Source organism: Bos javanicus, chromosome 12, assembly GCF_032452875.1.
Source record: "Bos javanicus breed banteng chromosome 12, ARS-OSU_banteng_1.0, whole genome shotgun sequence".
Classification (NCBI taxonomy): Eukaryota; Metazoa; Chordata; class Mammalia; order Artiodactyla; family Bovidae; genus Bos; species Bos javanicus.
This window is the reverse complement of record NC_083879.1, coordinates 83,433,243-83,459,802: the sequence shown is the minus strand read 5'-3', so window position 1 is coordinate 83,459,802 and position 26,560 is coordinate 83,433,243. Positions and strand designations below refer to the sequence as shown.

The window sequence follows — 26,560 nt, the reverse complement described above, 5'->3', positions numbered from 1 at the left end:
TTGGCTCTCCTCACCAATTACACGGCCCTTTCTCAGGGAACATGCTGTTAAAGCACAAAAGCAATCTGAATCTGCGAAGTCCAGGTTGGTTTCCAAATACCTTCCAATTTAATAAAGAAACCGAGGAAGGACTGTGTAGTTTGTTTGCCCTTCTCTGGTAGCAGTTTTTGTTTTTTCATTTTAGTTCTTAAGCAGTTTTGTTAAAAAAAATTTTTTTTTTAATTTCTTCTGTTGAGTTTTCATCACAATGTATACGTGACATTGAACAACTTAGGTGTAGTCCGTCCATCCCTTTCCAGGATCCTTCTGAACCCCACAGAGCTCGCTGCACTTTGGAGGAGCACATGGAGGTTCTCTTGCTGCGTCCCACCCTTCGTTCTCATCCAGGGCGCTGCACAGTAGTGGGCGCTTGGAAGGTCTCATCTTACTTTCAGGTCGTTATTTTAACGTCTTTCCCGTGGCTCACAGATCGTAATCATCTTGTCTAGGGGTGGATGTTCTCTCCATAGCTGTCACACCCCGTTCAGTGCATGTTTTGAAGCATCTGAGGAGTGAAGAAAACTTTATGAAAACCTCAGTGTCTCAGGGAAGCAAATCTCCTGCCGTCTTGTAGTGTTGTATGCAAGACACATGAAGCATTTGGGAGGTAGTTTTTAAGGAGCTGAGTGAGAGGGCAGAGTCTATAGTCTAAATGGAATTTACCAAAATGTGTATTTGTGCTTTCTGCCACATACGCTGTTGGATGAACAGAGTCTAGTTTACAGTTGGATAGGGGCTTCTCAGGAAGTGCGAGTGGTAAAGAACCTGCCTGCCAATGCAGGAGATATAAGAGACGTGGGTTCAATCCCTGGGTCAGGAAGATCCCCTGGAGGAGAACGTGGCAACTCACTCCAGTATTCTTGCTTGGGGAATCCCATGGACAAAGGAACCTGGTGGGCTACAGTCCAGTTCAGTTCAGTTCAGTCGCTCAGTTGTGTCTGACTCTTTGCGACCCCATGGACTGCAGCATGCCAGGCTTCCCTGTCCATCATCAACTCCTGAAGCTTGCTCAAACTCGTGTTCATCAAGTCGGTGATGCCATCCCACCATCTCATTCTCTGTCGTCCCCTTCTCCTCCTGCCTTCAGTCTTCCCCAGCATCAAGGTCTTTTCCTGAGTCAGGACTACAGCTCATAGGGTGGCAAAGCTGACACAACTGAAATGAATTAGCACACAGAAAACACAAGGTGGGGCTTAGCAGGTGGCGCTAGGGGTCACGAACCCACCTGCCAACGCAGGAGGTTCAAGGGATGTTCCATCCCTGGGGTGGGAAGATATCCTGGAGGAGGACATGACAACCCACTCCAATATTCTTGCCTGGTGCGCTACAGTCCATAGAGTCACCAAAAGTCGGACATGACTGAAGCAACTTAGCTTGCGTGCACGCACATACAAGGTATCAACAGCTTTTTCATTTTATGTTTTCTGTGCTTTCATTAAAATCTGCATAGAAATCAAGATGATGATTTAAAGTTCCCCTTTTCAGAATAACTAAGAGCTAGGAAGACCACTTTTGATTGTGTGGCTGTGATTAGACAGATCATTTTTGAAATATTATGGAAAGCATGATTGTCAGTATCATCTGACAAAATCAGCTCTGCGTTCTGAAGGCCAGCACATCTCTTGTCAGCATTCTCCCTTTTGTCCCCCCGTGGAACACTTGGGTTTCCACCTGTGATTCAGGAAGTGTTACTTGGCTTCACTGAGCCCTCAAGGGAATGATGTGATAACTATGTTTGTTTGAATAACAAGATATCATGTATTTGTGCAGTGTGATAATGTGCTCATCTGTGCAGTGTGCTCGGATAAGTTCAGTAACTGCTGCGTTAACTGAGTGGTGTCTTTGGGGAGACAAAATCTTCTGATTGATTTGTTAACACCTGTTTGGCTCATGCTAACCCGGGAGATTCCATGTGCAAGTTGGCTTTTATACCCCCTTGTCTGTTGTGTGAACTCAAGAGTCTGTTGTCAGATACACTCTTTTGGTTGTTTACCTTCCTAACCCAGTTGAACATGTCCTTCTATCTGTCATTTAAAATACGACTGTTGTTCTTTTGCAGTGATGTCTGGGTCACACTGGCTTGGTGTAATCCTGATGGTTTTCGCTATGTGACTTCTTAGGAAACGTGAACACAATAGCCATCATGTTAAAAATTAAGCTACTGCGATCTTGAAATGCAGTGCAAAGCACAAAAGTTAAGCAGTAGGCAAGCAGGCGCTTGTGAGACTCATGATTACAGCGCAGGGAAACGCCATCGCTCAGCATGACGCAGCCACAGAGGATCCAACACCCGGAACCGGAAACCGTGGCCCCGTCAACGTCAGGGGGTGGGGGTAAAGAGCAACCTGGACGCCTAGGCCAATCATCTGTGTCACACCCACCTGAAACTGAAAATGCGCTTTCAGCCCCTCATCTGCAGGCTGACTTTGGAGTTTTGTTCCTTTCCCTAGGCTTCCCTCGGAGAAGGCAATGGCACCCCACTCCAGTACTCTTGCCTGGAAAATCCCATGGATGGAGGAGCCTGGTAGGCTGCAGTCCATGGGGTCGCTAAGAGTCAGACATGACTGAGCGACTTGACTTTCACTTTTCCCTTTCATGCATTGGAGAAGGAAATGGCAACCCACTTCGTATTCTTGCTTGGAGAATCCCAGGGACAGAGGAGCCTGGTGGGCCGCCGTCTGTGGGGTCGCACAGAGTCGGACACGACTGAAGCGACTTGGCAGCAGCAGGCTTCCCCCATGACTCAGTGGTAAAGAATCCACCTGCCAACAGGAGAGTCTGTTCGATCCCTGGGTTGGGAAAATTGAATGGCAACCCACTCCAATATTCTTGCCTGGAAAACCCCCTGGACAGAGGAGCCTGGCGGGCTACAGTCCATGGGGTTACAACTTAGCAACTAAACAACAAAAACAGCCAGGTTTCAGCGCTCATCGCCCAAGGCTAACTTCCTAAGCTTTGCATCCCGGGAGACATTTCCTGGGATATGGAGTTCTCTCCCAGAGCAGGATTCTTGGCCTGGCAACAATCACAGAAAGTGGGCATGGTGCAGAAGCCGGTGGCTGGGCAGAGTAAGGCCTCTGTGCTGGTTGGAGTCTGGGATGTGTCCTTCCATTCTGCGTCTTTGTCCCTTTATCAAGAAAGTCAACAGGCTCCTCTCTGTCTCATGCCGTTTCTATCTGGAGATGTCAAAATGAAGAATAGCAAGATCAGCCTTCTCTCCACCTGCTGGTTTAATCCCAGCCCTTTAGAACGCTTCTATTTCTTTGTTTCTAAAGGTCCCTAACTTTGAATTTGTGCTGGTGGAATAAACGTACTGGGTCCTTCAGTCAAAATAAGGTGGTGGCCTTTCACCCACTGAGACTCCAAATCAGATACCTAGGAGATCCCTACCCTGTTTCTAAGATTCTATGTGATAAGCAAAAGTTTAAAATAAATTTCACTTTGTATCATTACTTTCCAGGATTACTTTCTGGGTGTAAATGTTCCCAGGTGTTGCCTTGTCCAGCCCATCCAACATTTATTGTTTTTGCTTTATTTTCCTCAAATGTAAAATAGAAGTGATAATGTCTTTTTCTGCATATCAGGGCTATCATGAGAGGATGAAACCATAAAGATAAAATAATGATTATGAGAGCACTTTGAACAGTTCTAAAGATGATAAAATGGTGGATGATCCTGTTACATAAAATTCCAGTGATAAATTCTGATTCAGCCATACTTGTTCTTAATAACAGATTGCTCCATTTTTCATAATTATTCCCCATATTAATATCACTGTGAAGTCATTTCAACAGCTGTCTCTTTTTGGTTGCAGATGTTTTACCCTCAAAGAAAATGAAACTGTGTACTTCTTTTCTTTTCTGGAGTTTTGATTGAACCAGTTTTGAATCTAAATAACTCCAGAAATGTCTATTGTTGCTTATCAGTGAAGAACACCCATTAACAGAATCTCATAAGTTAATCTTTTCCAACATACTTTTTTTTTTTGATACCTAAGAAAACATCCTACTTGCAGACAGCAAGGAACCGATAGGAAAGAAGGAAAGAGAGAAATAAACAGCCAATTATAGAAATATTGTGGAATTGCAGTCCTAGAGTTATAGATGAGATGTTACAATGAGCCATTGGGGAAGGCAGTGGAGGCTTCTTTGAGGAGGTGACCCGTGAAGTGAGGTTTTATAAAAGGAGAAATTTAAGGAGGCAGTGGTGCAGAGGAGAGCTCAAGAAAGCCTGCAGGGGCAAAGGGAGATAATTGAACTTTTCGGTATTATTTCTGCTGCCATCGATCGGCCCCATCAGGCCGAGTTTCAGACAGGCCAGTAAAAATGAGGCAGAAATACATTTGCAGCCTACCTGAGTGCCTTACAGGGTATATGTGCCCAAATGTCATTTATCAGCATGATAACAATGGCAATGAACATCACTATAATTATTACTGTCATTTAAAATCACTGATCTTCAGTTTGGCTTATTTTGGCCGTTGTCTTCAGTTTCTTTTCTATTTCCTTTATAAGTGATCTTTGTAAGAATGAGTACAGGTCTCAGCATGTTGCATTTATTAAAAACGTATGGAAGTGTTCTGAAGAGAGAGGGTCTGTGTGTCCAGAGGTGGGGATAGGTGGGACTGTGAAATGTGAGCTCAGCTTGGTGGCTCAGATGGTAAAGAATCGGCCTGGGTTCCATTCCTGAGTCAGGACGATCCCCTGGAGAAGGGAATGGTAGCCCACTCTAGTATTCTTGCCTGGAGAATCCCATGGACAGAGGAGCCTAGTGGGCTGCAGCCCATGGGGTCTCAAGGAGTCGGACTGAGCAACTAACACACGGAGACAGAGGACGTGCATCAGCGGTAGTTTCTGAGGGGGTTATTCTGATGAATTTCAAATCCAGCCATTACTGCTGCTTTCTTATGGTACACGATTAACTTAGTCTGTGCGGAGGTGGACCACAGGACCATCCTAACTGGCATGGCACCTTTCGGGAGCTGGATCAAGACCCCCTGCTGTGGGCTCAGCCCTGGGTGTTGGACTCCCTTCTGATCTCCTGGCAGGCCGCCCTGCACCCCCCACCAACCCCGCAAAGCTGCGCATCCCCGCATCAATACAGTGTCCCCTGCTCCTCTGCAGCTGTGTCTTCTCTGCAGGCGTTCGTGTTTTGCTTTTCATGCTCAGACCTGGACTCAAGTCACTGAGACGGCTTTCTCCCACTGTCTGTCACTCCTTCTAACTGACAAAGCCATTTGTACGTGACCCTCGAGGGGGAAACAAAGACCCTCTTCAGGCCTTTCTGAATGTTCTGAATCCCAACTCCTGGTTCGTCCTTGAGGTTAGTTCCATCCTGACGAGGTGTTCACTGTGCTGGGAATCCACTCGGGCTGTTCTCTGCCACAACGTCATGTTACTTTGTTCTCAAACATCTCCGGCTCTAATGTGCTGGCTGGTTAGATTCAAGGTGTTCGCTATACATAACTTGGAGGTAGAAGGTGGTGTGGCTTTTTTGAGTTGAACATGGAAGATCCATGGCTTGGCTTTGCTGAGATAGTTCAATAACTGGGATACGGACCCCGGTGTCCTTGTTCCTGGAAACGTGGGTGTCTCTTCAGCATAAGGTCTCTTTGCAAAGTTGAATTGATTCCACATCTTTATTAGTCTTTCAAGTATATTATATTGTCATTTACTGTGTTTTTATGCTTAAGTGTATTTCTACATAATAAACTTGAGCAGAAAACCCCAAGAGGGTGATGCTTGTGTCACATTTTTAAACTGTGACAGCTTGTGGAGGAATAAGAAAATGTTACATAGAACTCTGTGTAACATTAACATTTATCATATCGGTTTATACATTTTCAACACCATGGATCCACGGCAGGTCCGTTCATGGATGCTGAACCAGTGAAATTGTTCCTTTTGATACGGAGTTTTCATCATGTTGGTTCTAATTCCCCCATTTTCCCACAGAAGCCTCCTGTTTATTTGTAAGTACCTTCAGTTTAGTTCAGTTCAGTCAGTTGTGTCCGACTGTTTGCAACCCCATGGACTGCAGCACACCAGGCTTCCCTGTCCATCACCAACTCCCGGAGGTTACCCAAACTCATGTCCATTGAGTTGGCGATGCCATCCAGCCATCTCATCCTCTGTTGTCCCCTTCTCCTCCCGCCTTCAACCTTTCCCAGCATCAGGGTCTTTTCCAATGAGTCAGTTCTTCGCGTCATGTGGCCAAAGTATTGGAGTTTCAGCTTCAGCATCAGTCCTTTCAATGAATATTCAGGATTGATTTCCTTTAGGATGGACTGGTTTGATCTCCTTGCCGTCCAAGGGACTCTCAAGAGTTTTCTCCAACACCACAGTTCAAAAGCAAGTACCTTACTAACAACATTAAACTTCTCAAGAACAAGACAGATACCTGCAGACGTGTTTCCCAAGTCCTAACTGTATGTGACTGTGTGTGAAAGTTACTCGTGGTTTGTCCACTCCTGGTTACCCCAGATAATTGTCCATAGTTAGGACTGTCCATCTGGAGAGGAAAGTCTATGCGTTTAAATGGTCATCTCCTGAGTTGTCAGAAGCCTCCTGGGATGTGTCCATGAGGGCCATGTGGATGGTGCTCTTCACTCATGAGGGAATAAAGCTGAGAACAGTCTTGGAAACACACAGGTGAGATCACTGCATGGGAGGAATTCATGTTCTCTCTGCACAATTTTCTGTTTTACATAGAATCCAGTCTCTTTCCTTATAAATTGGTGCAGACTCTTTTGAAGTTAGGATTTAGTAGCCTTTTGAATGGATACCTTTTAAAGGCCTTAGTGTTAAGACACAATGGGCATAAATGTGAGCAAACTCCAGGAGCTAGTGAAGGACAGAGGAGCCTGGCTGCAATCTGTGGGGCCGCGAAGAGTCGGACACAACTGAGCAACTGAACAAGGAGGGTGTCGGGTTTACTCGTCACACAGAACATGTTGAGGAGACAAAGACAATATTTCCCTAAAAGGTTAACTGCTTCCATGAACACAGGGTGAGAAGAAGTGATAGCCTCCGATATCTTGGGGCTTCCCTGGTGGCTCAGATGGTAAAGAATCTGCCTGCAGTGCTGGAGGCCTGGGTTCAATCCCTGGATCGGGAAGATCCCCTGGAGAAGGAAATGGCAACCCACTCCAACAGTCTTGCCTGGAAAATTCCATGGCCAGAGGAGCCTGGTGGGCTACAGTCCATGGGGTCACAAAGAGTCGGACACGACTGAGCAACTCCACTTCTTCTTCTTCAGGTATCTAAAGAGACTGAGTAGAAACAGCTTATGGTGGGCAGGAAATGAAGGGGAAGAAGAAAATAACACATTCCTTGCATTATTTCCCCATCAAGAAAATTGGGATTGGAAACAGGATGTGAGAACGTCAGAAAGAAACTCCCTTGTGAGTACCTTCTGTGCCCGAGCTTGCCCCGCCCGCCGCGGGGTCGCTGGTCCCAGGTCTCTAGTGAGAGGGCAGGTGGGTGAAACCACACCAGGCTGGAAGCATCCCGAAGCACAGGAAGGAGCAGACTTCTCTCTCCAGGAAGCTCAGCCTTCTCTCGACTCAGAGACACAGGGGTCCAGGGAACTGGAGGATCCTGGCTATGGCTTAATAGGAGAGCTCCGTCTTCCTAGATCCTTGCCTCCCGATTCTCCTGCTGATGCTGCTTCATGTAATCGTTCTCCTAGTAACTCCTCTCTACTTCGATTGCCTTTCCAGTTTAACAACTAAATAATTAAATATTCTTCTCCCTGTATCAGCTTCTAGTTACTAGATAGGTCTCGCTAACTGGTCCATGTCAGCAGTGGTTTAGTCGCTCAGTCGTGTCTGACTTTTTGCGACCCCATGGACTGTAGCCCGCCAGGCTCCTCTGTCCGTGGGGTTCTCCAGGCAAGAATACTGGAGTGGGCTGTCGTTTCCTTCTCCAGGGGATCTTCCTGACCCAGGAAACCAACCCGGGTCACCTGCATGGCAGGCAGATTCTTTACCGACTCAGCTACGAGGGAAGCCCCAGTACATGTCAGACCATGACCTATAGAAAACGCCCATTTGTCCAGTCGGTTTGGCTCCCTTCCAGTCTGTGGGAGCAGAGGGTATCCTGCATATATGTGTGCAACTGTAGCCAAGAGGGAACTGAGCCTTCTTAAAAGTAACAAATATTGGGGGCACTCAATTTTATGCCTGACATTGAACTAGAGTCTAGGAGTAAACCAGGAAGTAAAAACAGCGGGGATCACAGAATTTGGTGGGGTGGGTAAGAGGAGTTGTAACGGGACCGACAAGCAGTTTCACAGGTTTATGGAAAATTATTACTATTCTAAGTGCATGAGGGCATATAACCGGGAAACCTGTCATGGTCCAGGGAGTGGGCATATTTCTACAAGGAGGTAATTATCTTGGCATTAGCTCTAAGGGGGTGATGAGGAGGCTGATCATTCAAATGTGAAAAACTCTGGGAGCTGAAGCTAAGAAAAGGCTTTGCTACCAAAGCCCCTGAATGTATGTAAAAGGTTTGACTTCATTTAAAGGTCAGGCAAACATCACTGGGTGGTTTACGGCTGTTGTATTCAGACACGTTTGTATTTTTATTAGAGCGATTTTCACTTGTACATTCAGTGTGTGTGTGTGCTCTGTTGTGTCTGACTCTGCAACCCCGTGGACTGTAGCCCACGAGGCTCCTCTGTCCATGGGATTTCCCAGGCAAGAACACTGGAGGGAGTTGCTATTTCCTCCTCCAGGGGCTCCTCTCAAGCCGAGGGTTGAGGCTCTGTTCCCTACACTGGCAGGCAGATTCTTTACGGCTGCCCACCTGGGAAACCCGCACTCAGTGTACAGTAAATGAAAATTCTCTGCACACTTCTCTCTGTCCTGGACGCTGGGAACATAGCAGCAACTGAGGCCCAGCCACTGCCTGCACGCAAGCAGTTTCATCCTTCAAGTATTTACAGCATCAACGTTGAGCATCTGACAGCAAATGAGACGTGGACAGTGCCTTTGCAGTTAAGGTGGGGAAAGCTCGAGTCTTTGTTTCAAACGGGATGAGGCCGGTTCACAGGTTTGAGCTGGTTTGCTCTCGTGGCTAACGGAGGGGCCGAGGTCACCGCAGACACCTGGGGTTTTCGGTGCAGGGAAACGGGAAAGGAACTGAAGGAATCCCAGCCCGGAGCTTCCTGCAGCTCCAGCAGAAGTGCCGGTCAAGTGTCTCATTAATTTTTGCTAATTGGCAGTCTCTGAGAGAGGCGACAGTGAGCCGCACCGCCTCCCTCTCCAGAAGGAGCACAGACGCACACAGTGTAACTGGCGGCGGCTGTTCTAGTGGGAGGGCAGCAATTACCCACGGAGCCCTCCTTCTTAGCACTTCCACCAGAGCTGCACATTTAGGAGATGTGCTTGAAAAATAGTCTTTAGTATTTTCCAAGCGCTGTGTGAGCTAACTAGCGTTTACGAGGCTAGCAAGTCCCATGAGGGTACAAAAAGAGGCAGGATTTGATACTCCATCATGTACCACTGGCCAAGCACTTTGATCAGTAGAAATACCCTAAAGACAAATAGTCTGCAACCGTGATCCATCTGAAAGGCTTTCAAACCAGAAATGGATTATTATGGCTGTGAACCCCAGTTTTCCTGCAGACTTTCTCTGTTACATGGCCTGTGGAGTGATGACTCGAAAAACAACTATTGCCTTCTGCTGCTCAGAAGAAAAGAGGACTATTCTCAGGGCTTCGTCGCATCCTTCATCTACCGTTTAGAACTCAGTACAAACGTCAGTGTCTTAGGCATTTCTTCCATCCTCATCTTTTCCTTGGAGCTTCCCTGGTGGCTCAGTGATAAAGAATCCACCTGCAGTGCAGGAGATGTGGGTTTGATCCCTGGGCTGGGAAGATTCCCTAGAGGAGGAAATGGCAACCCACTCCAGTATTCTTGCCTAGAGAATATCCCACGGACAGAGGAGCCTGGCGGGCTACAGTCCATGGGGTCGCACAGGGCTGGAGGTGATGAGCACACTTGCACACACGCCTCTTTTCCTGCCTCTGGTCAAGTGTGCTGTATTTCATACATATTTCAATCTTATATTTATATTCTTATATAAATATTTCATTCTTATATTTCATGTTATAAGAGCTACCAGTGATCTGGAAACATTTATTCACAGGGGCATTCATTCAACCAATACTTATCAAATGGCATAGGGAAATCCCAGGTGGGACTAAGAACCCTGTTAGAGGCTTTCTTGTTCTTCATTTAACCTCAATGAAGGAGAAGGAAAAAGAAGGAGGAAGAAGAAAGTCCCTGTCGTGCAGGGCAGAGGCTCCTCACCTGCACACCTGTTCTCCTCACCAAGGTCTTACGGGGAGTTTGAAAATCCTGCAGAATAATTGACGTTTCAGACATCTAACGTGTGCTTGTGATTAAAAATCTGACCATTCCCTAAAGTCATTTTCCAGAAAGTGTTTATAAAGGAAGACAGTCACAAATGGACACAGAGCTAGTTCAATTTGGTATTGAATATAGAATGTGCAGGAAAAAAAAAATAGATCATTTTTTTCTAGAAGTACTGTAATATGTGGAGATATTGGACACATATTCCTTTATTTCAGTTACCTTTCTGCTGTCAAGAACTGTAATGAATGATGAATTTTTCATTCCTTTTTGGCTTTCTACATTGTGCTATAGAGATTTGAGGGAAAGAGACTGAAATTTTAGAGTCAGAAAATTTGCATTTAATGTCAGCTTTTCCCTTTACTTCTTGTGGACTTTGGATAAAGCATTTAACCTCCAAAATTGTGAAAAGTGGGAATAATAATAATAATTGTGATACAAGTAGTATCCATTTCTTAGAATTTTTTAAGACTTACAATATTATATATATATTTTAAAAACTCTAAAGATTTTTAGTTACTATTTTTATATAACATATTTATGTCTATAAAATTGCAGTCCTTTTTAATGCTACAATGTTATAATATTACAAGTGCAAAAGTTTAAAAATTAGCTTCCAAGTTGAAGGTCCAAATTCTTCCTATGTAAATCTCATTCTAGTCTAACATAGTAATGATAATCATTGGTTCCAAGCTCTTCAAACAAAACTCTTATAGTTTAAAAAGCTATTCCACTCCCCAAATAACCTGAAGTTTATTTTACCTGGTGGTTTCTTCCTTTGAAGACCCATTATGATTGCTGTTTTAGTTGTTTTAATAAATCAGACTTTAAGTTACAGGGCTTCCCTAATAGCTCAGTTGGTAAAGAATCCGCCTGCAACGCAGGAGACTCCAGTTCGATTCCTGGGTCAGGAAGATCCGCTGGAGAAGGGATAGGCTACCCATTCCAGTGTTCTTTGGCTTCCCTTGTGGCTCAGCTGGTCAAGAATCCGCCTGCAATGTGGGAGACCTGGGTTCGATCCCTGGGTTGAGAAAATCCCCTGGAGAAAGGAAAGGCTACCCACTCCAGCATCCTGGCCTGGAGAATTTCATGGACTGTATAGTCCATGGACTCGCAAAGAGTCGGACACGACTGAGCAACTTTCACTTTCTTTTCAGTTTTCACTTTTTCTATGTTACAGGTGGAAATCTGATTCATACCAAGTATACACTGCATTTCATCACACCAAATATCCCATCGATCATAGGACTAAGAAAAAGTCACAAAGTATGACAAGTTATGGATTTTATTACACAACTAGACTTCAGAAACTTTACAATGCAGTGGATGAAGTTGTCTTAGAGTCAAAGAAATCAGAGACGTATATGCATTTCACCTGTTAGCACACACCGCTCATCATGCTGACTACACAGCGTTCACTCATGCATTCATTAACTGACAGATACTGAGTAATCTTGTAACGTGCACACCTTGATGTCAGGTGAATGAAAACAGACTCAGTCAGTGCTTGTTTGTACGTGGGAGCCTGTGCACTGTTCAGCAGGCAGGCACTAAACCGATACGCCAACAACTACAGGAAAAGCCCGACTCTCTAAAACCATTTGGAAAGAGTTACCCTCAGCACGGAGCAGAGGAAGCCCTCTCTGAAAGAGTGCCATGGAGTGGAGACCAGGAAGATGACAAAATGATGCTCGTTGCAAAGGAGATGGAGATTGTGGTTCACAGCTTGAATTACTGATCAGGATGGACTGGGCCCCCGTGGCTAGGAAACAGCCCTGGGACTGGTTTTGCTCACATTCCTTTTCTCCTTGCCTCTTGAAATTCCCTCAGATTTTTCCTCCAAATAGGATCACTCTCCATTTTCCATGTTGATCTGGACCAAAATGCATCTCTGTTTTCCTAGGGCAGTTATTCTAGGCCATTTCCTAAGCTCTGGCTGAAAATTCATTTCCTATATACTTTTTGTTAATGCTTCTGCTTAAAGGGCTTATTTATTTCACATCTGTGTATGAAAGTTGGCTGCCTACCTGACTTGAAATGGTGTGGTTTCTTTCTTTTTCCATTCTTTTTTACTTAACATGGATGTTCTCACTCCTACATTTGAATTGTCTGCTCCACTGTAAACATAGAAGGATATTACAAACTTCCTTGGTTGAAAAGCTACATTCTCGTTGGGGTCCCTGAACGTATCATTTAGGATTCTCTAGAGAAAGAGGGTTTCTCCGGTGACTCACACAGTCAAGAATCTGACTGCAATGCGGGAGACCTGGGTTTGATCCCTAGGTTGGGAAAATCTGGAGGAGGGCATGACAACCCACTCTAGTATTCTTGCCTGGAGAATCCCCATGGACAGAGGAGCCTGGCAGACTACAGTCCATGGGGTCACAGAGAGCCGGACACGACAGAGCAACTAAGCACAGCACAAAGAGATCCATGAGGCGGGTGTGTGTGTGTGAACAGGAGAGAGAGACGTGTTTTAAAGAACTGGCTCACAGTTATGAAGGCTGGCAAGTCCAAAGTCTGCTGCACAGGCTGGCAGGCAGGAGACCAGGGAAGTGTGGATGTTGCAATCTTGAATCCATAGGCAGTCTCCTGGCAGAAATCTCTCTTCTTTGGGAACCTCAGTCTTTTCTCTCTTAAGATCTTCAACTAATTTAATGTGACCCTGCCCCACCCCATGTTATAGAACATCATCTACTTTGCCCAAAGTCTGTGGAGTCAGAAGTTAATGTCATGTAACAAACACCTTCACAGTAACATCTGGACTGTTTGGCCAAATACCTGGACACTGGCAGCTGACCAAGCAGACACGTAAAATTAACCGCCGTGCTGAGATCATCAGGTTCATGCAGAAGGCAGAAATAAGGATAAGGGAGCACTTTCCACGTGGCCTGAGCCCGCAGCCTGTACTTCCACCAGAGCTCATGGTGTTTCTAGGACTTGATCAGGTAGAACCGTGTAAAAACCACACGGTCATGGAACAGAGGACGCCTCTCACACTCCTGGTCCTGCAGGGCCCGCGGCAGGCATCTCCCTTGCCAGGAAGCGTTGCTCCTACCACTCCTTGGACCCGCCCGTTCCTTCCCCTCAGTGCCCGGAGCGCCTCCCACCTTCTTCCCCTCAGGTTTCCACTCTTAACTGCTGTGCAGGAGACGCTTCGACAAGGGCAGCCTGTCGTTTTCATCCTGTATCCTCCACTGACTTTCACCCCAAAGGTGCCTAACAGATCATTTTAATTGGATTACAAAATCCCCTAAAAAGTCGGATTCAGTGTATCTGTTTGTGTTTTGCAGTGAAGTGACATAGCTCGAGGCTGGGTCTGTACGATCGCTTTTGTATGATAATAGCCTATTTTTAATAGAAAAGAAAATGTCACTGGGCTTCCTTTTTTCCTCTAGAGTTTGAAACCACAGCAGAAAAGACTTTTAGACTTCTAAATCATTTCAGATAGGTCTTTGTGACAAATGTTTATTTTGAGCAAATAATTTCAAGATAGTATTTCATTTACGACGAATTTAAGGTATGGGCAAATTTCAGTCATGGAGAGAAGTTTCGTGATAGGAAATCCATCCAACTAGGTACAAAGTGAACACTTTTTCAGTGACTTTCTCGTGATATCAATGACATAATGTAATTGCTTTCGAATTACCCTAATCAAACTTTTAGCAAGCAATCCAGTTTGTCAGATCAGTTTAATCGTATTTAATAGAAGAGAAGATCTTCATTTTCAAAGAACCAGATGCTACCACAGAACCTCTTTGGGTGGTCAGAAATACTAGGATTCAGATCTTAATCTTTACTAAGGTCAAAGGGTTACTTCAGTATCAAATGATCAAAACCTTTTCCCTCTTGTTTGTTTTTCTTTCAAATATTTTTAAAGAATACAGTAGAGTTAGTAGATATATTAAATCAAAGGATATTAGAATGCCTTCATCAGTATATCTTGTTTAAAATTAGAGTCTTGTTGGCAATCCTATTGTTAGTGAATACGTAGAGCCTATAAAGTTTACCGTATCTCAAAGAAGCTCAGTTCTGTCCTAAAATAATTTATTTTAATTTCAGTGGTTAAAGAATCTGTCTGCAATGCAGGAGACACAGGAGATGTGGGTTCCATCCCTGAGTCAGGAAGGTCCCCTGGAGGAAGAAATCGCAACCCACTCCAGTGTTCTTGCCTGAAAAATCCCATGGACAGAGGAGCCTGGTGGGCTACAGTCCAAAGTGTCGCAGTGTCGGACATGACTGAGCAACTAAACACACATACACACACACACACACACACAAATGGAGAGTGGTTCCTTCATATGAACAAATGTAGCTGTTCTATGTAGAGACCCCAAAGACTCATGACTTGTAGCAATTTGAAATTTTACTGAAGAACAAATTTGAGTCAAAATACTGCAAGGCAGATATGCGAGGATGATTTAGCAAATGAATGACTTAGCAAATGAGTGATTTAGCTAATGAGTGATTTAGCTAATGAGTAAGCTTAACCTCCAGAGAGGCAAGATTAGTGTTGTTATTAAAGAGGGTCTCTGAAGCCAGCAGGGTTGGTTTCAGCCCAGCTCTGCCCCTTGCCAGCCACAGGCCCATGAGCCTGAGCCTCCTCACTCAGCCCCACTGTCCTCCAGGGTAAACCGGGACTATACCAGTGGGAATGCTCCCTGCTGAAAGACGGTAGCTCTCAGGAGCCTGATTGGCTTTGACCTGTTGTCTCCATGTTTTGAAAAGTAATTCCCCTCCACAGATTAGCATGCTTAGTTCTTTATGAAAAGTGACTCTTTTCATATATATATGACTCTTTTCAATAATATATATATATTTCAAATATTGAGTTTGGGCTCAACTCAAATGTATATATATTTTTTCCCTTGCACTACGTAAGGCCAGAAATTCTTTTTTTTTTTTTTTCCAAGCCAAACTGTATCCAGCTTTATTAAAGATACTTTTCATAAACAATCATGGTATTTCAGGCAGGACATGGGCAGACAATCGTTAACAGTATACAACTTTCAAACTCCCTTTTTCAGTGTACTACCAAATCAGAAAGCCACTATAAAACCCAAAGAAATATTCATGTGATGCTCTGAACAGGCAAAGTTTAGAGTGAGGGTTGACATTTCACATTTAGCATGTCGTTTAACAACTTTTCACAAGCCGACCCTGACTTTCAGGAAATGGAAATGAAAATGGCCGAAGTATCACTCTGAGGAGCCACAGTCTAAAGGAAGGAACTGCTGCTCTTTTGAAGGACGCCATCTCAGTGGTGGCACTAGAAAGTCCAGATTGCCTGACATACTGGTCATCAATTTTGGGGGAGCACGGGGTTCAGGTTCCAACAGGTCTCTGGGTTAGGGGAGTCAAGTCTGTGCTGAGGTGGAGAGGGAGAGGAGGACATAAAAACTAAAGTTTAGCTCCCCACACCACAAGGTGTTTGTGCCAAGGTGGCTCATGTGCATCAACACCAAGGAATCCCTCCTTCCTGGGAACCAAGAGGAAGTCTCTCAAAACTAGACGGGGAAGGTATTTTCCCCCCACGTCAATTCAGCTTCGGAGACATTCTGTTAGTGACGTGCCCTTCCCCCAAAAACCAACAATGAAGTGTTCTGTGTGCTAACAACATAGCTTAAAAAAAAAAAAGTAAAACAAAATTCTGCATTTTTATAAAACTTGATAAAAAATAGTATTTCAAACTGTACAGTCACCAGAAGTACACAGTTATCAAAAATGCACACACTTCAGTTGGCATCTCCAGCAGCTTCAGCTTTCTGTGCCTGGTCTGTTTTGGCATCTCCATTTTCTGCAGGGTTATTCCCATCCTTGCCAGCATCAGCCTTCCCCTTTTTCCCTTTGGGTACCTTCTCTGCCTTCTTTGCAGGGGCCTTTTTAGGCTTGGGCTCTGGCTTTGGAGGAGCAGGTTTAGCAGCTAACCTTGCAGATCTTCTCTGTGGTTCGTCCTTCACCTTGGCTTTATCTCCTTTAGCGTCCCCGTCAGCCTTTCTCTTGGACATGGTGACTGCAGCCGCGGGACGTAGGCGCTGGACCCGGGGATGCAGCGGCGTGCGGGCTTTAAGTCGATCCAGGCGTCGCTCTCGCCTCTTCTTCACACTGCTCCCAGAAAGTCTTTAAATGGCACATCTTCCTGAAGATGTTATACTTCCTTATACATGGTGTTGCAAACACTTTTCATGAAGGTAAAACTTAAAGAAAGAAATGGGAAGAGAGAGAGAAAAATTGAATGGAAGTAATTGTGCAGGACTTTCAAAAATGAATCTTTTTTTCCACAATATTAAATTCTTCCTGAGTTCTTAAAAATAATCACTTTGACTTAAAAAAAAAAGGTACTGGCAAGTTTCAAATACATGACTGCCACATTTCACATCTAAAGTATTACTTTGCAATAGGCATAAAGAGTAGGAATATAGCATAATTATTATATGATATAATATATATAATGACATCCTTCTTGAAGTTCAGGATGTTATTTAGTAATAAACATAATTAGAAAAGCATTTGCTTCTCTTCTCTACAAGTTTTTCTTTTTTTCTTTCTGGAAGCAATCTCATTTAAAACCCCATCTAGCACTTTAATTCAGTTTATAAATTAACTATTTAACAATTCTAATCACCAAAGAGCAGAATGTCACAGTTATATCCAGAAAGTGGATATACATGAAATATATGCCAGTGAAAAATCGTTTATAAAGAAGACTAAGGTGGAGGAGAGAATAATTAGATAGAATGGGTCCTCTTTGACAGATATGTTAAGATAACAGAAACATTTCACAATGTAGGAAATGCTTATAATGTTGGTATTTCTTTAATGTGGGCTTAAAGCTAGTACACGACAGAGATGATATGAAACAAAAGTTCGTAAGAGACTGACTGTTATGGTGCCAGGAATTTTGAAATTCCCAAAAGGCAGCCCGTGATCATACATCAGGTGTCCTGAGGAGTCTGCATTGTCAGTTCACATAACCAGATATCTGAGACGCTGGCTAGAGAGCCTTGGCAAGAAGGGAGGACGTGATCTAGGAAGTGGGGTGGCTGGTCCGCTCCTGGCTCCGTGGACTGACTTGAAGGACATCTTCCACAGAAGTCTGGAACTGCCAGCATCAGCGGTTCCTTTGACACTCAGAACTCATTTGAATAAAAAAGTGACTTTGATCCGAAGAACTTTTTATCCTCCTGGTTTGCTCCATACGATGAAACTCTAGAGAAACTTTGGAACTGTAACTTTCGTGAGAAGTCAGAAATTATTTTATTTTGAAATCTGAAATGAGTATATTTGCTTCTAAAAATCTTATATGTTTCTCAAATATGTATTTTTAATACTTAATGCAGCTGTAAAATCTATGTAACAGTGAGTATTTCATGATGAACTTATCCAAATCTAAGGTTTTAATGAAAACTAAAAAAAAAAAAAAGGCTGAGTTTCTTTAGTTTCTCCAAAGCAAAAAAAAAAAGTAATAAAAAAAGTAAAAATAAATGTAAATGTTTAACCATAAGGAAGAGATTAAGTATAGCATAGTGGTTTAAACACAGATTTAAAATCCAGACTTTCTTTGTTTGACTTTTCTCTGTTGCTTGGACAAGTTCCATAACCATTCCGTTCTCTGTCTCTTTTCTTTAATCTGTGTTATAGAAATAATAATTTAAATAATTTCATAATGTTTTATGAATTTTAAGTAAATTAACACAAAGAACAATGCCTGCTGTTAATTATGTAATATTTAGTACCTAACGGAAAATATGATTACCTGTAGTTTCACAGGTCTCTTTCACCTTACTTGATATATTATATTGCATTTGTAAATAATCTGAAGCATTTGTGTTTTGAGTCTTTCCAAATACTCATTAATTAGAATGAGTAATCAATTAGATATTGTTGAATTCTCTGAGGAAATAAAAATAAAGTCCAAATAGAAATGAAAATCTCATTTAGTAACCTTAACATTCATTTCAACAAAGAATGAATTATGCATTAAAAAACGTACATTTCTTATGTAAGAAAATGAATACTGAACATCAATTACCTGAAAGACCTTGCCAAATCATAAGTGTCATCATAATGTTAAACAAGCCAGGGTGACTCTATTCAAGACTGAGGACTCTTGAGAGTCCCTTGGACAACAATGAGATCAAACCAGTCAATCCTAACGGAAATCAACCCTGAATATTCTTTGGAAAGACTGATGCTGAAACTCCAATACTTTGACCACCTGATGTGAAGAGCCGACTCATTTGAAAAGACCCTGATGCTGGGAAAGATTGAAGGTGGGAGGAGAAGGGAACAAGGATGAGATGGTTGGATGGCATCACCTACTCCATGGACATGAGTTTGAGCAAGCTCCCGGAGATAGGGAAGGGCAGGGAAACCTGCGGCTCTGCAGTTCATGGTTTACAAAGACTTGGACACGATTTAACAACTGAACGATCGGACCCAGAAAGGTCAGTGTTTTAAAACCAGCATTTATGAATAAACAATTGTTTCTTCAGAGACAGGGGCTGTCTGAGTAGTCTGTTGCTTTGGGGAAACTTCCTGAAGCAAACAGTGAAGTTATTTACCGGTTTACAGCCTTATCTTCTTTGAGCAAGAATTTGCTGGAACAAATGATAAAGTCATGGTGATACAGAAGGTCTAAACTTTGGTCCTGCTAATTAAACTGTAGAATGCCATGTGGTCTCAGCTCTCAGTAGTTATTTGAACATTCAACTGTACAGTTCTTTCTTTCTTTTTTTTTTTTTCTAGAAATTGAAATAGGAAGCAAAGATGATTTTCATTTATTTCACTGGATTTGTTTCTCAACTTAGTTTCCCTGACCACAAATGCAATTCGTAAGAGCTTCAAATGTCACATGAAGATGCTTTTTAAGGTTACAGTAATATAACTTACTTTTTTAAAGGACTAACTGTCCCTTCACATGCTCCAGCTACTTTCTTAAATTGTTGCTTGGCTTACAAATTAATTGATCCCGAGGTCCTAAATGCCTCTTGGCTTATTATGGAAACATTTGTGTTAATTGACCCAACCAAGGGTCTCTGTGATTGTCTCTGGTGCCAGAGAACTTCCACCAAATAAGTTTATGTAGGGATTCCAACATAAATCTATGGTCATAACCCAGTGAGATTGAATGCAAAAAATCTCAACTCTTGAGTGCTTAAATTGAGGTGTACTTATAAACAAAATTAATAAAATGACCAAAGGTTATCTATATTTCATCCACTGCTTATATGAAAGATTAAGTGTTTTGGATGATTTGATACTATCCAAATATGAAAGAAATGTTTTAGAGGTCTTGCTCTTAGAATGATCAATTTGCTTATAACATATTCAAAATAAATTGACTAATTTAATATTATCACTCAATGGACACAAGTTTGAGCAAACTCCAGGAGGTAGTGAAGTACAGGGAAGCCTGGCGTGCTCCAGTTCATGGAGTCACAGAGAGTCTGACATGACTTAGCGACTGAACAACAACAATATTTTTATCCCTGTCTTTTTCAAAGCAGGATTATATACTTTTGTAGCCAAATTTTAATTTAATCTAGCTCATTTTTCTCTTTTCTTTCATGCATGAGAAAAAATACACTCGAATACACTCAAATACACTCAAATGGTTAAGGATATGATCAGATAGTTAACGGGGGAAATTAAAGATTCTAAACTGTAGATTGTTGCTCTTCATACCACATTGCCTGCCAGTTCAGAATACTGTATTTTGCAAACACTTTCTTTGGTGAGTGATTCATGGTTCAAAATTCAGAGCTCACGACAAGTCTTCTGTGTCCATACAATGTCAGATCCACCGTGAGGGTGCCTGCTGCCTACGAGGACAGAGCTTTCTTTGTAACTTGAGGGTGCACTCCCAAACATAATTGTATTAATCTTTTATTTTTGAAATATTTGTTTTTTTCATAAAGTTAGTACAATAATTGATCTCCCCAAAGAGTATGGTTCTACAGACCTGAAATCTTCCCTATCGCAAGAGGCATCGTGTGCCAGAGATTTATAGAGTATTGTACTGATTTCCTTTTCATTTCTCCTAGCATTTCTGCTCCTTTATTAAAAAGAAATCCAGAGAGACATGTATGTTTGCACAGGGTGAAGGCTTTGGGTTTGTGTTGCTCCATCTATGAGTTCCTACATAGTGTTGATTGAACAGCTCTAAATAAAGAGCCTCTGTGAGGCCATAATTTCTCCCTCAAGCTCTCTTACTTTCTGATTTAATTGTGTCCATTTCATTGAGCTGAGACAATAGCTTCTCTGATAATTTCTCTAGCAGTTTCTAAAATAAAATTGTTATAATTGTACTTATTTTCATAAGTTTTTTACTTGGCTCCTCAAGGGCACCTTTAAAATGCTGATTTGAGAAGCAAGTGTTTGTGAAGTCACAGTTGCTCAGTCGTGTCCGACTCTTTGCGACCCCATGGACCCACATAGCCCGCCAGGCTCCTCTGATTCTCCAGGCAGGCATACTAGAGTGGGTTGTCATTCCCTTCTCCAGGGGATCTTCCCAATCCAGGGATCTAACCCGGGCCTCCTGTGTTTCAGGCAGATTCTTTATCATCGAGCCACCACGTACCCCTACAAATCTACAATAAACTCTCTGTCAAGAACACCAGGCATCTGATCCCCTTTGGTAATTAGTGTCTTACGTTTGCAAACAGAAGGCTGTGTAAGGAACCAAAGCACAGTGCTTTCCGCATGTATCAGTGAACACGAGCGGGATTTGAGTGGAATCTTCAGGGATTTGCAGCCCATCCTTCTGTATGCCTCTCATGCGTCAGCTCTTTTGGTCTCCTCTCTCGGAATCGAGTGCCCCTCCTGGTTCTCTTGTAAGAACATTTTGTTTCATTTTTCTGGATGGTAACAACTTCAAATACTAGGTCTAGTGAACCATGGGTTTATCTCTCAGCATCTCCAAGTAGGGTGGATAGCTTTATCAGTAGGGTTCAGATAAAGAGTGGCTTAATGTCAAAATGCCATTATCCACCTTTCATTATATAGTTTCTGAAGAACAGTTTTCCAGCTCTGTGACCTAGTTTTCCTTCTTGGTCGTATATTGTGAAAGCACTATATACTCTGTAATACTTTGATTGATGCAAAATGGGAAAAAAATATAAAGTGAAAGTTGCCCCTCAAATTATCCTGGATAACTATTATTAATAATTTGATATTACCCTTTTGTGTGGGTAAATATGGCTGTGTTTATATAAGCTTTATAATCATATTAAATTTTTCCATCGAAGACATTTCTTTGGCACCCTTCTGTGATCCCTATAGGATCATCTTACTAGTGCTTGTGTCTATCAGATTCCATTGTGTGTGTATAAAATAATCCAGTTAGCCGTTGACCATTAAGGCGCATTTAGGTTTTTCCGCCTTCGTCTGTTTTGTAATTAATGCTGCAAGAGACACATTTGCGCACTCGGGCTGCTATAACAAAATACCATGGACTGGGCATCTTAACCAACAGATATTTATTTCTCCAGGTCCAGAGGCTAGGAGATCAAGGTGCCAGCAACCAGCAGATACAGTTCCTGGTGAGGGCCCTCTTCCTTGCTTGCAGACAGCCGTCTTCTTGCTCTGTCTTTTCACGGAGTGTGTGTGTGAATGGAGAGGGGGCGGGGGTGGAAAGAGAGAGAAAGAAAACAGAAAGAAGGAAAGAGAAAAAGGGAAGATGAGCACACTCCACTTCTTCTTGTAAAATACTGATCTCACTTGAGGCCCCACCATTAGGACCTCATCCAAACTGAGTTACCACCCAAGGTTCCATGGCCGGATTCCACCAGATCAGAGGTAGGGCCTCAACACATGGATTGCGTGAGGGGCACAATAGCAGACGTATATCCATGTATATGAATACTTCTGAAGGATCAGATCAGATCAGATCAGTCGCTCAGTCATGTCCGACTCTTTTCGACCCCATGAATCACAGCACGCCAGGCCTCCCTGTCCATCACCAACTCCCGGAGTTCACTCAGACTCACGTCCATCGAGTCAGTGATGCCATCCAGCCATCTCATCCTCTGTCATCCCCTTCTCCTCCTGCCCCCAATCCCTCCCAGCATCAGAGTCTTTTCCAATGAGTCAACTCTTCGCATGAGGTGGCCAAAGCACTGGAGTTTCAGCTTCAGCATCATTCCTTCCAAAGAAATCCCAGGGCTGATCTCCTTCAGAATGGACTGGTTGGATCTCCTTGCAGTCCAAGGGACTCTCAAGAGTCTTCTCCAACACCACAGTTCAAAAGCATCAATTCTTCGGTGCTCAGCCTTCTTCCCAGTCCAAATCTCACATCCATACATGACCACAGGAAAAACCATAGCCTTGACTAGATGAACCTTGGTTGGCAAAATAATGTCTCTGCTTTTGAATATGCTATCTAGCTTTCTAGAAATGAAATGTTTAGTCAGATCAAGCTCTGTTTTTATTGGGAAGGGATCATAGCTGAGCAATGAAGGAAAATACCCTGACATCCCTAAGGTTTGCAGCACATGACCATTACCAGATGTTTATGACCAGCTCCAGCCAGAATAGCCTTTTACTCTGCTGTCTGCAATGCACAACGTGAGGCTTACTGTCTGCCTAAGAGAGGAGACAGAGCTTCATTTTCCTTTCGTACTTGAATCAGTGAAAATAGTTGATTTTTAAAGCATTGAAAGCTTTAAACTTTAACTTTTAAACATTTTCACATTTTAAACTTTTCTATGCTATCTGTCAAATCAAGAGAGAAATAACTTAAGAAGTCAATAGCTTGGGAATAACTACATATATCTTAGCGATGCCATGGACTGCAGCCCACTGGGCTCCTCTGTCCACGGGATTCTCCAGGCAAGCACATTTGAGCGTGTTGCCGTTTCCTCCTCCAAGGGATCTTCCCAGTTCCTAGGGATCAAGCAAATGTCTCTTATGTCTCCTGCCTTGACAGGCAGGTTTTTTTAGTCACTGGTGCCACCTGGGAAGCCCAAAATAACTTGAGTTAGGGACTATTAGATTCTTCCAGCTAAGACTCAGTGATTCTAGCTTGTTTTAGAATAATTGTTTACTTTTTAATAATTCCTCTGAGAATCAAAACAGCCTGTTGTCCATTTCATTGGCATGTAATTGTTTATAGTCATCTCTTGTGATCCTTTGTTAAAAGGTCTTTTTAATATGTTTCTTTTATCTAAAAGTACTAAGTGTTCTGTATCTGGAATTATAAAAATATATCTGATCAGCTTATGCTGCTGAAAAGAAACATCTGTCCACGCGTTATTTTGTTTTATTCTCATATTTTTCCTAACAGTAGCCAGTGTTAAAGTGCGGAAACTCAGGCCCAGAACTCAAGTGGGTTAGCCACTCTGCCCAGCGTGGCAGCGGCAGGTCACGGTCCCAGATGCTTACAGCATCACACCTCTGCCCTTCCTTCGCTCTGCCGTGTTCTGGACTTAGGTGTTGCTCTTTCTCCTCCGGATGTTAAGGTTTACCATGGCAGTTCTTCTTCTTGGAACCAGTAAATATTTGTTGAATGGAATCAGACTTTTTGGCATAATGGCCTCCCCTCAGGTAATTGCAAGTAAATTTTAATAAGTTAGAGTTGGGTTAAATTGAAACAAGAATCGCTGCAGCTCACCAAAGTGTTCAGCGCTTTTCTTCTCTGAGTTGTAAAGCATCAGCAATTTGTTTCTTGATTGCATTCATCAAGAGCATTTACTTAGTACAAGACAGAGGTGAGGGACAGTCACATGACTTTTCTTAGCCTGACAGTTACTGAGGTTAGTAGTTCCAGAATATTGATCGCTGAATCGTATACAAATTTTACTGATGGTTTAAAGTATTTGACTTTTCAATGACCTTATTTGCTTCCTATATAGCTGTTTCTCTTGCTAAATGCAGTATTGATAATGTAAGCTTCCTAATTGGTACTTTATTTTCATTAATCATAAAAAATTATGCCATAAATGAAAAGTAGATAATTTAATTTTTATTGTGCATTTCAGTATCTTGATTTTCCAAGAACATAAAGAATGAAATAGGACTGAGTGTGCTGCTGTTCCTTTATAGGTGGCTTGTGAAAATTTTTATGAAATCTTACTACACAGAAGTGAGAGGACATGAAACAGTGAGAGCGCTTTGAAAGAACTGGAGGCATAGTTCAAACCCTAGTCTTTCATAAGTGAAAGTGTACATCTGTGTCACATGCCTCTTCACTGAGTGCAACTGAGAATTTCACTGGATCTTAAAATCAAGTTTCAAAGAACGTGGTTTGAAACTCGTAGGCCGTACTTAGTGACATAGGCACTGCTATGGGTAAATTAAAAGAAAAAAATGCAGACAGAACTTCTTAAAACTGTCTCTGACCTAGTTGGAGACAAAATACACATGCAAGAAAAGGATACATTTCTTATTCTTCCTGCTTCATAAAGGAGGTTGTTAGAATGATTTTACGTAGAATACAGGGTTTTGGAAGTTCAATACAGAATTAAATGTTTCTTAAAGCATTTTAGAAGTAAATGTTTCTAAAATCTCATTTTCTTCGACTTGGCAGTAAGTCTAATATTGTCTTCAGCAATTTAGTTCATAAGTGACATGACATCAAATGTTTATGCAAATTATAGCATGATTTCACCCAGTTTTATTTACTTCATGCTCATGATAGTTTTAATAAAAGGGCATTTAAATTTTATCTTTAATTTTTTCTATCCAATAGGAAGAATACAATTTTCTCAAAAATAATTTAATTTGATCTATTTTTTTAAGGAACATAAATTATTTCTACTTTTAAGATTGTCAGTGAGGACTTCCCTGGTGGTCCAGTGGTTAGGACTCCATGCTTCCCATGCAAGTGGCGAGGGTTCAGTCTCTGGTGGGAGAACTACCATCCCAGAGGCTGAGTGGTGCAAGCAAAACAGAAAAAATGTTAATGATAAATTGGAGAGCTTGGGGCCTGCTCCATAGGTTTGGTCAAGGTTCTGTGTTATGGTCCCTTTTAACAAAACAATTCTCTGAAGTTTGGTCTTTTAGTCGGTCAGTTACAAGCAAAGCAGTATATTCAGACTTTGTAACATGTTGACTTTTAAGTCCCACAGTCAATATTCAAAGATGTGTCCTCACGTGCCAACTGATTCTTTTTAAAAATATAATAAGTAATATTAAAGACAAAGTCAATATCGTTTATTTCCTTCTAATACCCATGACCAGACCACCTGACCTGCCTCTTGAGAAACCTGTATACACGTCAGGAAGCAACACTTAGAACTGGACATGGAACAACAGACTGGTTGTAAATAGGAAAAGGAGTACATCAAGGCTGTATATTGTCACCCTGCTTATTTAACTTATATGCAGAATACATCATGAGAAACGCTGGGCTGGAAGAAGCACAAGCTGGAATCAAGATTGCCGGGAGAAAGATCAATAACCTCAGATACGCAGATGACACCACCCCTATGGCAGAAAGTGAGAAGAACTAAAGAGCTTCTTGATGAAAGTGAAAGAGGAGAGTGAAAAAGTTGGCTTAAAGCTCGACATTCAAAAAACTAAGATCATGGCATCTGGTCCCATCACTTCATGGCAAATAGATGGGGAAACAGTGGAAACAGTGACTGACTTTATTTTTTCTGGGCTCCAAAATCACTGTGGATGGTGATTGCAGCCATGAAATTAAAAGATGCTTACTCATTGGAAGGAAAGTTATGAGCAACCTAGACAGTGTATTAAAAAGCAGAGACATTACTTTGCCGACAAAGATGTGTCTATTCAAGGCTATGGTTTTTCCAGAAGTCATGTATGGATGTGAGAGTTGGACTATAAAGAAAGCTGAGTGCCGAAGAATTGATGCTTTTGAACTGTGGTGTTGGAGAAGACTCTTGAGAGTCCCTTGGACTGCAAGGAGATCCAACCAGTCCATCCTAAAGGAAATCAGTTCTGAATGTTCATTGGAAGGACTGATGCTGAAGCTGAAACTCCAATACTTTGGCCACCTGATGCGAAGTACTGACTCATTTGAAAAAACCCTGATGCTGGGAAAGATTGAGGGCAGGAGGAAAAGGGGACAACAGAGGATGAGATGGTTGGATGGCATCACTGACTCAATGCACATGAATTTGGGTAAGCTCTGGGAGTTGGTGATGGACAGGGAGGCCTGGCATGCTGTGGTTC

At 42.5% G+C, this 26,560-nt stretch overlaps 2 protein-coding genes across 5 annotated transcripts in view; one reads left to right on the top strand and one right to left on the bottom strand.

The window, feature by feature from the left end:
• Positions 1-26,560, top strand: part of NALF1 (NALCN channel auxiliary factor 1) — a 606,190-nt gene that overhangs the window by 343,279 nt on the left and 236,351 nt on the right. The gene's annotated exons all lie outside the window — the stretch shown is intronic.
• LOC133258596 (non-histone chromosomal protein HMG-17-like) lies at positions 16,059-16,498 on the bottom strand. The gene has a single exon (XM_061435347.1). It carries the CDS (start codon positions 16,426-16,428, stop codon positions 16,156-16,158), a length of 273 nt encoding a protein of 90 aa, XP_061291331.1. The 5' UTR covers positions 16,429-16,498; the 3' UTR covers positions 16,059-16,155.

Excerpts from the sequence above, each read along its gene's own strand:
- LOC133258596 (XM_061435347.1), bottom strand. The coding sequence starts at position 16,428 with ATGTCCAAGAGAAAGGCTGACGGGGACGCTAAAGGAGATAAAGCCAAG.